The sequence below is a fragment of the Eufriesea mexicana genome, unplaced genomic scaffold (assembly GCF_001483705.2).
Source record: "Eufriesea mexicana isolate 0111107269 unplaced genomic scaffold, ASM148370v2 scaffold386, whole genome shotgun sequence".
NCBI lineage: Eukaryota > Metazoa > Arthropoda > Insecta > Hymenoptera > Apidae > Eufriesea > Eufriesea mexicana.
Window position 1 is genome coordinate 370,325 of NW_016908604.1, and position 14,126 is coordinate 384,450.

A 14,126-nucleotide genomic window follows, 5' to 3' on the forward strand; every position below is an offset into this window, starting at 1 on the left:
AGTAATGGCCTATAATTCAATAATTTTTCCACTTGTACTATAAATTTACGTTGTGACCAATTTGTTATTAGAAATAAGTGTAATAATTTTTACACTTTTGCAAATTATAGGTACATTCAAACATTAGTATGATACTGTTCAAGTAATAACGAATGAATTAATTCTTTTCTTGTATTATGAATTTATGAAGAATTCATTATTAACAAGAAATTGGATTATTTATACATTTTTATGAACTATAACTGTATTTGAATGACGTCATTGCCAAGAATTCCGTCCATTTACCTCTCGCAGTCTCAAAAATCGTCAAATGTTTAACTGAAGCATCGAAAATTTACAAAAGATAGGAAACATCTTAAACTTTGTGCATAGCTCTTAGCTTGATATCGTTTCCCAAAAAATAATTTAAAGTGTTTGAACTGAAGCCGAAGATAATCTTTCGAGGTTTTAATTATTTTTCTTTTTTCAAATATTATTTTGCCGCTTTTATTTTTACAGATTTTTATAAATTGTAGATACATAAACTATAAATAGGTGGGTAATTTGTTAATTTTCATACTTTTATTATAAATTTACGTTGTGAACAATTTGTTATTAATAATAAATTTGATAATTTATAAAAATGTTTTATAATCTGTAACTACATTCGTCATACAATATATGTATGACAAAATATTTTTATTTTCTTTCTACTTTTGGCTAAAACAAAATATTGCACGTAAAGTAAAATCGTTGGATGATTCATTTACAGACTGAAGGTTTGATAGGTGTTTATATTAAAAAGTCTAATTACATTCTAATTACAAGGGAATTACATTTTATTTCAACACCTTTCTTGACGCGCAGTTCAGTCATACGTTTTATATATGTACGAGATTGATATTTGTTGCTAGACTAAACATACTTTCTCAACACGAATAAAATATATCAATTTGTAAAGAAAAATATTTATTATATTATATATCTTTTGAATTATATATTTTAATTAGTCCGTGCATACTACGATTTGAATAAAATCAGAGATTTATTGTATACACGTATGTTTAAAAAGTAATAAAATAAATTCTTACAAAATATTGATCTATTTAAATAATGAAAAACTTCATTATATTAATATAAAGATACATACTTGCTATAAGTAGATACATAGTGCATTTAGTGATAACATCGTTATTGATTAAATTATAGGTAATATTGAATATATCACGAAGAGTTATTGACAATCTCTTATTTTTAATAGAATTAATTTTTTCCTTCTCCTAAATATGTGTGACAAGAAGGACAATAGTGTTTCGGCACCAAACAGCTGTCAATGCAATAAGGACAAGGAGCACAACACCACAATCTACAAAAGAATAATAAATGTAATTAGTTACTGCCTTTTTAAAAATGATTAATTAGTTATAAGTTTCGCAAAGATTATGTTTTATATAATTACCCAAAAGCACAAAGAGCAAGTGCAATAAAATGAGTTTTCATGTTTGCTTCAGTTCTTATTTCAGTTACAATTTCTGTTTGACAATGAGGACATCTTAAATGTTGCGGTTGAGGACCAAATTGCGGATTTACGACGACGACATCTGTGAAAATATTTTTTTGAATATTAGATAAATACAGAAAAACAATATTTTATACTAATTGTTACTGCATGCATGAGTATAATTTAATAATTTATTTATATTTAATAAATAAATATAAATATAACTTATAAAAGATACTGATAAGTACTAAAAAAAACATAAGAGGAAAAAAATTTTCGCAATAATATATATCCGTCTTTAATATTGGATACTTATTAATCTATCACATTTAAAATAGTATTTATTTATTGGAGATGATGTCCCTAACAAAGTCTTTGGAAGACAGAAAACACATGTACGTAACATGAAGTGATAACATTCATTAAAAATTATCTTGGATGCAATTGAATGTGTCAACTGATAGGCAATTAAACGTTTCTATATTTTAGTCAATAAGTTATTTCTTATATACATCTTTACGCTTTTCCGATTTTCCAGTTACTCCTCGCATGTGCAATCTGGTAGTCAGGCTCAATGCATTATTATTTTATTTTTCTATTACGTACGTGGTTGTCCTGATGATGGTGGGGGATCGTAACTAGGTGGTGGGGGACCGAAACCAGGTGGTGGGGGACCGTAACCAGGCGGTGGTGGTGGTGGCATACCTTTCTCCATTATAATTTAATTTTTTCTGAAATAATATTGATCATAGATAAATTTACTTCCTGTAATCAATTCCAGGAATTGTATTCAACGAATTAAATGCAATATTCTAATCTGATATTTAATCCCGTTATATCGAGTTCCATGTATATTTTATAAATGTTATCTAATCGTACTCATGTCGAATAACAGAAAATGTTGAAAAATGAAGAAAATGTCCGTTAAGTGCAAAATAAAATTATTTTCCATCACGTTTTTATTTTCATGTTAGATCTATTCTAAGATTCTTGATCTTTCAAGAACGAACAATGAATAATTGATGCTTGAAGCAGGCAATATTTCAATCACAGAATTAATATGGTTATATAAATGTATATTGGAACTGAACAGACCAACTTCTTCTACATAATCCCTTCCGCCAATAAGGAAGAATTACAACAACCTTCAGCCAATAAGGGAATGTCTAACGCTATGCTGTCCCTTTCTTGGATAACGTATCGCTAGATGTGAACACAGTCGAAGTGTAGCTCGTTTATGTAAATAACGAGTTCTCGATACATGTAGTGATTTCTAAAATGTTGCATGTGGAGATGTATCATTCGTTCAAATTTTAACGCTTACAATAAATACCTTTTTCTTTAAATCATTACACCTTTTTATATTTACCATATCACTGTCCTATCACTGTCCTCTATGTCCATTGTGAAAGATTTTACAATCTTATCCTAACATAACGTTGCGCAATTAACCTCTACTAGAGGTGCAAGGAATTGAATGCAAGTGCAAGAGATGTTTTTGTTTTATTGCATGTATTTCAAAGAATAGAATAATCGACTCTCAATACTAATTTAAATATTTTATAAATTTTCACATGTCCGGGAGAAAGGAATCAATGAAAAATAATTATGCTAGAAATACTTAATATATGGATGAAAGAAATATTATTTCTACTGCGTATTTACGAATAAAATAAATATTTTATGGTAACCGAATTCTTCAAGGAAAATAGTAAATGATACAAAATATTATTTTTTGAAAATTTTAACACTTTGAATATTCAATTTTTTATTACGATATATTACATTTTTCAAACATACTATTGGCAGTTTTCGACATCTAAATAGTTGTATGAATCGCGAATATCCTTTTCTTTTGTTTACATTTCTGTTCTGTCGTGACTCACTCTTTAGCACATGAGTACGATATCAGATAAGCCATAAGCAACCGATTCATCCTATAATTGCAACGTATGATCATCACATAAATAGTACGTGATCATTGTATGATTAGCGAAATATTTGAAGAAAAATGTTTGATAGTCAGTTAAAAATGATTTCCGAAATTTTTTTCGAAAATATTCTCAAAGAAAAGTTCCAATTGATAAAATTTATTATAATGGGCAAGAAAACCATCATTGCATACAATTCACAATAATTTATCTATACAAGCGGAATTACACGGAAGATATTCGGTAGATACTGATAAAATGACTTATTATTACGAAATCGTGTTGGCGCACACATGTTATTTCTTGAAGTTTACTTATAGAAAATAATGTAAACTAAAATTCTACTATCGCCAGCTACTTAATAAATTTCCAAATTTGACTATAATCCGTTAGTTTTTCCATGTCGAATGTAGTGAATTAAAAATTTTTTAGGTTACTTTTGTCCTGCATTTATTGATATCCTCGCATATATTCAGAATGTTGGAGGAGTGGAATATCTTATTGTAGTTATGTAATCAATATAAGCAGGATGTTGCCTATTCAAAGAAATTCTGGATATTTACTGGAATTTCCTATTAACTTTATTCAGTTTAAGCTGTTCTCGGACATTGATAAACGGTACATTTATGTAAAATATCAGGAATTACTCATTTATAATTACATTGATGTATGTTTGTCAGTTATTCTCTATATGACGATTGTTTTTTATTACTCACTACAATACGTGTATTGCTATTGAGTGGGAGACGTTGCACATTTAAACAATAATTAAGTTGATACCGAGAATTTATAATTACCTTTTCGTAAATAATGTTGAAAATAACTTACATAAAATGTTCAAAGTAACATGTATTGAAATTCCTTAAAATATTATATTTATTCGGCCGTGTTATAAGCTTTGTAATGGTCATTATTCTATATAAAATAAGTTTCTATATATTTTTAGGTTTTGTCGATATATTGGTTGATTACATCATTAATAAGGAAAATTTTCTACAAAATAAAACATCCTTGTTTATAGATAGATATGAAATACATAACTTGTTTATAAAACTCATTCAAAATAATATGAAAAATATTAGCACGAATGAGATATAGTAATATTATTAGTTGCTATTGGGTAGACTTATCACTCAATCTATGTTTTATCTCACATCTTTTGCACAACTAGTATGGAGGAGTTGTCGAAAGAATGACTCTGTGCAGAAATTATGTTCTTAACCTTCTCAATTTCAGTAAATTTCGAACACCGAAACTATTAACTGATTTCCCTTTTTCTAAATTTAAATAATTATTTCTTGAATGCAAAACATTATTTGTAATATTAAAAAAGGATATAAATGAACTTTCTTTTTCATAGTTTTGTATTCATTCGTTACATTATTTGAAATTTATTTTACAAGTTACTTGAAAATGGGTGTCAGAAAGAATTACTGACATATATAAAATTATTAATTCTACCAAAACAATTCAAACGAAGTACGAAAACTATATAACATAGGTATTCATGTCTCTCAGAAATAGAATTCTACAAGACTCACTTGAGACAAATATGAGAGCCACTACTTGCCACAGACTTTCGTATTTCTGACAATGATGTTTACATGTATAGTAAGGTAACAAAAAGTCTTTTTAAAAATATTGACTTTATCGACTATCGATGGAGAAGACTGAATTTAATGCCTAAAAGCACCGCAGACAATATTCGTCAAACTAAACTGAAGCGTGACCACTGACAACCAGAAATAAGAAGGGTTTTATAAGAAACAAAAATGGAGATCATGACGAACATATGTGACGATGGAAAGTTAAAAATAGAAAGTCTATTACTCAACTGACACACACTGAAGACAAATATTGAATATTCTTTTACACTTTATTACCACACCATATATTTAATGTAATAAAACTATCAAGGTCAAATGATTTCTCCAACATTTACTTCACATTTGTATTATGAAATTGATTTCTTTCACTGACAAAATGGATTTGTTTTTTGTTAATATACGCACATTTAATACACTAATTTTCTATCGCGTACACACATACCTGTTGCAGCTGTGGCGATTATGTACGCAAGTTATCGATCGACTGTCAACGCAGAATGTTGAAACTCAACTACTGACTTCAGTTGTGTCGGATCACATGCGTTAAATTCATATACGTCGTATCAGAGCGGACTAGGTGGGGGAGACCATGAAAAATATGAGGTACCCAAGAAACCTAACGTTTATCAGGCTTATCGTATACAAATCAATCGAGATCCTATAATTACTTTAAAAAGCAATTTAGAAAGATGTTTATTTTGCAATAAATTTTACTATAAGTTTAACGTATGTTCCTAAAAGGAGTATTACTTTCTAGTTTTGTAACTTACATTCCTGTGGCATAAAAATGGAAAAAAAAAAAAAAAAAAAAAAACGGAAAATAAAATGAAGACAAAAGATCGATTAGAACAATGTACAAGATAAAAGGTCTTTGCTAGTTATGAGTTTCATTCGCTGTTGGCGCTATTTTTTAAAAGTTTTCTATTTTAGTTTCTTATTTATTTAACATATAATTATTCTTAGACAACGCTTTATTTATCGTTGGAAAAATTTAAAAACGGTCGAAATAAGTTAAGATCAATGTTTTGTCAGTTGATGTAAGAGTTTTAGGAACTATTAAGTTAAATTATAAAAATTTAAAGTAAGCAATTATAAATATTTTCTTACATTGAATATAGTAAATGTGTACTACAATTGTTTCGCGAATTTATAATAAGAAATTATTAATTGAAAATCATAAATAGAATATAAAAAATATACACAAGATACGCAATAACTATTTATAAGCAAAATTTATAAAGGAACCCAGCAACAGTTGCGATTGAGTTATTTTAATAATAATTAAATTGATAATAACAAAGTTTTAAAGAGAATTTATTGCTACCCTGAAGATAAAGTTGTCATGTGTTTGACGATCGATTACCGATATTATATTATCAACTGCATTATCTGTTCCATCCTAGATGGATCAAATTTTTCTGTCATGTATACAAGTTAATCAATAGCCTGTAAAAGAAACTTCGAGTTAACATTATCTGAGTTAACATTATCTATTTGGTTTTGATATATACGTATACTATTGTATACAAAAACATATTTAATTTTACAAATGGTGTTTCGCTACAAATATCTTTAAAATTCAACTGGACACTACAGTGAGTTGTAGATTTCAACATTTGTAATTCTACGATCTAACAAATCAAACTGCGACCGATCGATATAAATATTCGTGCGTGTAAATATATGTTCTTTGGCTAGTAGGACAACAATCACCCTAACAATAACAATATAAAGACAATAAAACGCGTTATATATGATAACATCATTTCATTGCCTAATTAAAAATAAGATGTTTACAAATTTTACAACAAACTTTAATAATCGTTAACAGAGTTTTTTTCTAAATAACATTTGAACGTATTTAATTTAATTACGATCGATCGTTCGCAATAATAACCGTTTAAATTTCAATTCCTAGATAATGTCGCGAGTATAAAGAGTCGAAAACTCAGGCAAATTATCTTAAATACGAGAAAATAAACTACAAGTAAAATAATCTTAACGATCATTTGCGAGGATAAGTTTCAATATCGATATAACTCGAAATATATGGTCGTTAACGCGCCTTTAATTCGATGTTATTGATAGGAAGAAACCAGGATTATATTACTATCAATATGCTGGCAGTATCGAATTGGATTTTTAACTGTAAACGGATTCCTTTGGAATGTTTTACCGATCAAGCGAACAATATCGACAGATCAACGACGCAGCCGAAAAAGGGCGGGAGCACTAAAATTCACGGTGATTTCGCACTACGTGTTTCGAGCACATAGACGTGCTTCTCTCAGTCTTCGTCTCTTCACGAGGAGCGGTCTGGCGTGGTCTTGGTCTTGGGTTTTCGTCCAAGCAGCTTGCGGAACGAGGATGTCCACCTTGACCGTGTGAATCCTGTCGTGCTTTGTTCGTCCGGTTCGCTACAACTTAGCGACTCGCTGATTTTTCTGCTTTTACCACTGCTGCTGCTGGTGCTACTACCCCCATTTTCATAACATCGTGATCTTCGATCTCCGATTTCCGAAGAAAACCTGAAGAAGCATGAAAACGTATTACAAATGACATTTCGCCGAGTCATTGGATTATCGGGCATCTACGTTAAAGCCACGTGGGCGAAATAATAACCCTGAATCGGATGAAAAGGCTCTAGCCGTAGCTGGAGCACTCGAGTTGGCAGATGAAAGCGATATTTCAGCAACAGGAGTACTTGGATATGCTTCGTCATCGGATGTACTGTTACTACTGGTCGTACTACTGCTGCTGCCGTTGCTTCCACCGGCACTACTGTCGACGCTGGAATCATCGATGAAACTTATTTCTCGATCGGCCAACGGTGAACTGGTCCTCTGTCCGCGCGATGTCGGCGTGGCAGACGTTGTGCTAGGTCGCAACCAGGTACGTAAGTCCTGCAGTGGCGCTTGAAGGCACTTGAAAAGATTTCCACTGAAATACGTTTAGAAACAACGGATAAATCTTTTTCCAATTTGCGAACGCGCGTCGTACCTCTCGCTCGTCATCCACTTACTCATCGCGATAATCATCGATTTCGGCGAAAGTGCGTCTCGTGTACAAACACACGGAACACCGTCGACGACGGCGGCAAGACGTGGCATGTAAGGTCGCTGCACGAAGGTGTCTGGCCGCGTGTCTCAACGTCATCGTCTCTCGAGTCAACGCTGCTACACCTTCCTCTCGTCTACGTCTCTCTTCTCCCAATTCACCCTGCTCTATGCGTAGCTTTTCCTTCAAAACTTCGTTCTAAAAAAATATCAAAAATATGGAAACAAGATATTAAAGAATCGATCATTTTTACGGAAACAGTTGCTTTGCTCTTATCGATATCACCTCTCTCTCCAGAGCATCTCGCTCGGCACGAATGACAGTGGCCTGTCTGACAACGTCCTGACGAGCTCGTTCAAGAGTTTGCCTGGTGATCTCGTTTTGCGCGAGCTGCATCTGCAGACGACGCAAAGCCACCTCGCGTTGCCTCTCCAGGCGATCCCTGGCAGCGATGCAGCTGTCTCGTTCGGTTTTAGCTCTCTCCACCTCTTCCTCCAGACGAAGGCTTCGTTCCAGTTGCAGAAACAGCTCGTCTTCCTTGCCGCGCAGTTCTGCCTCGCAACCTTCCAATCGTTTTTCCAACGACCGTCGTGTCTCCTCTAACTTGTCCCTCTCGGCCTGAAACAAATTACATTCCAACCCTTATTACCACATTCTCGAACACCATTTCGCTCTTCTTTTTTCCCCTTTTCCTCTCCATTTTCCTACCTGATATTTCGCGAAGCAAGCGAATATCATCGAACGAGTTTCCCTATCGCGACACGTGAACTCTTATCTCTCGATTCTCGCGTATTTTCGTATCCGGCCATGTCATCGGACCCGATTTCGCGGAAACAGGTCGGTAGACATTATCAACGAGACGAACTCGAATGCCAGTGGTTGTCAACCTGCAACGCGAACGAGTCCGCGGGGAAGCGTTAACGGGGATAATAGACCTAATTAAAAAAGAGAATGGAACAGAATGTGCTTCCAGCACTGCATCTGATTTCATGGCCGTTGCTTTTGGCTGCCCCTGTTGCGTCTACAGCCGGCTGCATGCAAACGCCATCGGTATCGTTACCCAATCGATTTCTCGCTGCCAAACGTATTCAAATTCCCGCTCGAATTTCCAGTTCCCCCTGTCGTGGGACCACCCATACCGAGCATACTACCGCTAGTACAACGATCGTTGCATAATACGAGGCTCGAAGCGCAATGGTTTTCCAAAATCCCAAACGCAGTGGGGCTTAAAAATTCGTACAAGTGGCGCCGCACCGCGACGAGTCGGCGCGGTATCTTCGCCAGCAATCTACGCGCAAAACCCCAGCTCACCGAAATACGATGGCAAGGTTCGCCGTGCATTAAGGTTACAGCCAAACGTAGAGAAGTATTTATAGAAGAAACGCGATGGACTGGCCGGTTGTAAATTCATCCTCGCCAAATCCCAATCAGTCTAATCCATTCGCGAGTGATTCGTTCGGTCGATTGCGTAAGCTCGATTAATCATAAAGCAGCAAGACTGTTCGCGTACAGAGCAGTGTACTTCATTATCGGGAAATCACATACTCGGCCGATGAGCATGACTAAAAAGCCAAGCAAACGGAATGACGCAGATTCGCCACTCCTACCCCGGCTGGATCGCGTCTGGCATCGCGCTAGATGCCAGATTGTAGGTCAGCCTAGGCAGACTCCTCGATGGTACGAGGTTGATGAACGGCATCACGGGCCGGTGCAGCTCGGAGCAGGCCATTTCGCGGCTTCTGGCCCAGCGAAACTAGGAGGAGACGGTGGAAAAGGCGGCTGGGAGGAAACCGAAGAAAGTCGACGGGAAAGAAGGAGGCGAACGATCAAGCTGGGTAATGGCGGTGAGAGTGGGGGCGGGACGAGTTGAAAGACAAGACGCGAAACCGCAGAAGGAAAAGCGGAGTAACGAAATGTAACCGTTCCTTCTCCGCGAGAGTCTTTTTGCCTTCCCCTCTGCCACCTCCTCGCGGCTCGGTTTTGTTTCTGCGGTTTTGCCTCCGTACGATGACCACGCTGAATTCTGCGGAATACAGCGGACAAGCAGACGTACAAGTGGCCGCGCGCATCCACTGGAAGGCCAAGGGGAAACCAGTAACCACCGGCGAAATCGAACTACGTGGCCTTCCTAAGGAAATACACAGTGACCAGCAAATCTGAACTCGAAAATCGTCGAAAGTACAGCATGATTTGTTCACTGATGCACTCTCACAGTACCACGGCCTAAACAGAGCTGTCCATGGAGCTTATGTGTTCTTACATCGAGGTAATCTGACGAATTTGCATAGGTCCAATGGAGTTTAAGGGTTTGCGAGTCACTACCGAGCGAATCCTTCGTGGTCCATGTCACATTCGCTTCATCTCGATATTTTCATAGTCGAGGACCTACTTCTTATCCTAGAGGTTCTACTAAAAATTCGTTCTATTCGAATATTCTGCGTTCAGGTTGCTAACGGTTTACTCTTCATACTGGTAATCGTGACCGATCTTCAGAATTAACGGTTCAGATGAGTAGGTATTGTTTTTACTCGTCATTACCGAGCGAATCCTTCGTGTTCCATGTCACATTCGCTTCATCTCGATATTTTCATAGTCGAGGACCTACTTCTTATCTTAGAGGCTCTACTCAAAATTCGTTCTATTCCAATATTTTGCGTCCAGGTTGCTAACTGTTTGCTCTTCATACTGGAAATCGTGAACGATCTTCAGAATTAACGGTTCAGATGAGTAGGAATTGCTTTTACTCGTTCTACGACTACAGAAGATTTCGTTCTAATCTGATCTAGCGTAGTAATTTAGAAAATCTTATTGTTACTTTTGAAAACTGCGTTTACCACGGTAAGGAGCAAGCAGTCGGTTAATTTTAGTCTTCCTATCTTTACACGACACTTTTTCCGACCATTTTTCTTCCCTGTTCAGTTTTACTTCTTGCTATACCTCCGTCTCAGTTTTCGCATCCGCCTCCATCGTTCCCTAGACCTCTTTTCCTCCAAGGCCTTGCGGACACTCCTTCCCTTCCTTCCATTTACTTTCTTTCGTCTTTTCGTCTCGTTGCAGATTTTTTCCGGACTCCTTGGTTAAAAGTGGAGCTACCAAACCGGTAGAACGACAGGTTTTGTAGCTTTTATCTTCGCATTTCCTTGGAATATGCAAGTGCAGCGACGGAATTAGCATTGACGTCCATTCACGAGTGATTACGCGCATCCAGTTCCATTGTATCGATTGAACCCTCTCGTAGGAGCTTTAATGTACTAGAAAACGTGTTTTCTCCTGGCGAGGAACAAAGAAAGATGTTAAAGAAACGTCATTTTTGGCATTTTGGGACTTTGTCGAGGAACGATGGAGAAAGTTGTAAAGGATGAGTCGAAATATGTAGAAATGAGATTGATCAAATATAAGGTGCCCCAACAACGGTAGTACAAGGAGGTGGTGATTCTAAGTGAGAAAATCCACTTTGATGGACTAATGGTCCATCCGCCTTAGTCAAAGTTAAGTGCATGCACACTCGGCGAATATTCAAAGTCGATTTCCTCGAAAACGATGCTTCGAATGAAATAAATTTATTCTTTATTTTCCATTTGTTTTTTCACATAGAATCCCTCCCTTCCCATTTGGATACTCTGTATTTGACCAGCCTCCTTGTCACGTATTGCGACTAATTTACTAATTTTTGACAGCTTTCCTATCATTTCTCGGCAAAGTGATACAGGAACTTTTTGTTCCTTGGAAGACGATGCTCTTAAGAGTCCTGAAGGGACTTATCATTTCCAGACGATGCCAAAAATGGCCCTTTTTTAACATCTTCTTTTAGTCGATGTTATCTTATTGCGCACATCGACGCCTCTGTTCGAATAGGGTATCCACGAGAAAAATAATTCTGTCTAATAATTAACAAGGTTAATCGTTATCGCCTATATATAGCGTTTACGTGTAATTACAAGAATCAGTACGTGTAGCTCTCGCGTTAATCTGCCTCTGTACATGGCAACAGAACGTCCCGTGCCAATTTCCTCGTACACTCGCGTGGTACATTGTTTTCAGCCTGGCCTGCCTGGCCGTTTTCTTGGCAAGTTTTTCCACGTAGAAGCTACGTAATTGCAGCTTACATATTTAGTTGGACGAAGCCTAGATTCCGGCCGTTTCATTCGATCGAGGTCGAATGTCGAGAGTCGAATTAAACCTTGTCGTACCAGTTAAGTACCTCGTTATAGGTAACGGTTAATTGCACGTCGATATTTCGTGCAACAAATCCGGAGCACGGGGCAAGAGAAAACGGTGCATGCACGAAGATGGAACGTCCTATTTCCGACCCTTCTTTTTCCCCGATTGTTCCTCGCGAGAAAGCACCGAGAGTCTCATCCGACAGCTGCTGCTCTATCGAATTTCTTTGCGAGCTGTGCGCGAAAGCTCGAAAGAAACGCCGAACTCGACATGGGAAATCCTGGCTGTCAGAGGCTACGGTTACGGCGTCTGAAAGTCTGAATGGCATCGGCCATTCAACGAGAATCGAGAACGTGTAAAGAATGAAACGCTCAGAGCTGTAACGCGCACGGTCCCCCCGTGCGATCATGATCATCGTGGGCAAGAACACCTTTGTCGGCTGTGCTGAAACGTTTGCCGAGAGAAACGGGAGAATGCCTTGGTGGATATACGTTTGCAAGGCCTACAACTACACACCTGTAACGTGTACTTAAATATAACGCAGATAACGATAATTAACAAGTCGTGTTAGATCGCGTGGATAATGCTGATTGATACGCCGTACTAGTGCACACAGATAATAGTGGAATCAGTTAGCTACGAGAAATAAATAAGACCGAAATAATTATCCGGGTACTAGTCTGCGCTAATTTCATTGGAAACGGTTGATTATCATAATACTCATTGAAATTATTCGTTTCAACGCTTTCACTAGGAAGCTAGTCGAACTGACTGGTTCCAAATTTCTGGTTTCTTGCTTTATAATTGTAGGAAATATTTAGTTATTTGATTTTTAACGAATAAGCGACACTCGTTGCTTAATGTACACACAGGAGTTGTATATGTAAAATACGATAGCAATATGGAGAAGTTGAAGAAGGACTAATGCATAATGCATTAGAATAAATCATAAATAACTATTTTTGGCAAAATTAGCGTCGATCACTACCGAGATAAAAATGTAACGTAATTATATAAATCAATTTATTTTTATCGTACCAGTCTGATTTAGATCCAATGTGCACATTCTCTCGTGTGAACCAATAAGCGAGATATACAGGGTGAACACATTTCGAAACGTTCGATCGTATTATGTATATATACTATTCCTCTTGGTATTATTATTATTACGATAAGAAGTATTATCAATGTATGCTATATTTAATTCTTTGCTGTCTTTCCTCGGCGATTTCTTCGTCGCGAAAAGATAGCAATTTAATGATATTCTGCTAAAGCTACTCTGACATTTTCGAAAGTCGTATCTATATAAATTAAGTCGTAGAATTATTTAATTTCGATATTTCGCTTTAAATTCGACATATCGCTTATCGATCTTCAGAATTTTATTAAACACCGGCTGAAGGTCGCCCCTGGAGTGGCAAGGGGCAAACGAGCGTTACAGATCGGTAATTCTATTATCAAATGCGAGATAAGAGTGACAGTATACTGACTGAACCGGGTAATTGTTTCAGATGATAGCTTTGTTATTATTGCGTACGGGAAAAATGTCTCAAAAGAAAGATAAATGGCCTGAAGAGCTCTTCAGGAAATTTATCTGCAGATCCTTGTGTTCGTTTCAATCATGATAGTGCAAAATTGAGAAACAATGGCTACGATGCAACGGAGAAGCGTTTGTACCTTCGAACATCTTCGACGAAGACATTTCTAGAAAATATCTGGAGAATTGCGAGGAGGAGTCTTTATTTGGATGGCGTCACCCTGCGTCGGGATCTATGTTTGCTTCGAGGAACCATCAAGATTATCAATTTTCGAAGCAGGACTGAGTGGCGCAATGGGTCGTCATAGGGCCTATAAGAACCTGGCTAAAGGGTTCCAGGGAACACACTCTTT

The 14,126-nt window shown here is 36.6% G+C and overlaps 2 protein-coding genes across 2 annotated transcripts in view; both read right to left on the minus strand.

Moving 5' to 3' along the window:
- Positions 1–1,149: 1,149 nt before the first annotated feature.
- Positions 1,150–5,571, minus strand: LOC108545479 (lipopolysaccharide-induced tumor necrosis factor-alpha factor homolog). The gene is made up of 4 exons (XM_017897124.1): positions 5,461–5,571; positions 2,087–2,211; positions 1,439–1,580; positions 1,150–1,345 (listed from the first exon to the last, which is right to left on the minus strand). Exons 2-4 carry the CDS (start codon positions 2,193–2,195, stop codon positions 1,243–1,245), a joined length of 354 nt encoding a protein of 117 aa, XP_017752613.1. The 5' UTR covers positions 2,196–2,211; positions 5,461–5,571; the 3' UTR covers positions 1,150–1,242.
- Positions 5,572–6,949: 1,378 nt separating this feature from the next.
- LOC108545493 (uncharacterized) overlaps positions 6,950–14,126 on the minus strand; it is a 23,806-nt gene continuing 16,629 nt past the window's right edge. Inside the window, exons 3-6 of the mRNA XM_017897150.1 lie at positions 8,361–8,693; positions 8,041–8,273; positions 7,641–7,958; positions 6,950–7,546 (exon numbers count right to left, since the gene is read on the minus strand). Coding sequence (XP_017752639.1) covers positions 7,321–7,546; positions 7,641–7,958; positions 8,041–8,273; positions 8,361–8,693 — 1,110 coding nt within the window. The 3' untranslated portion in view covers positions 6,950–7,320. The remainder of the gene's footprint in view (positions 7,547–7,640; positions 7,959–8,040; positions 8,274–8,360; positions 8,694–14,126) is intronic.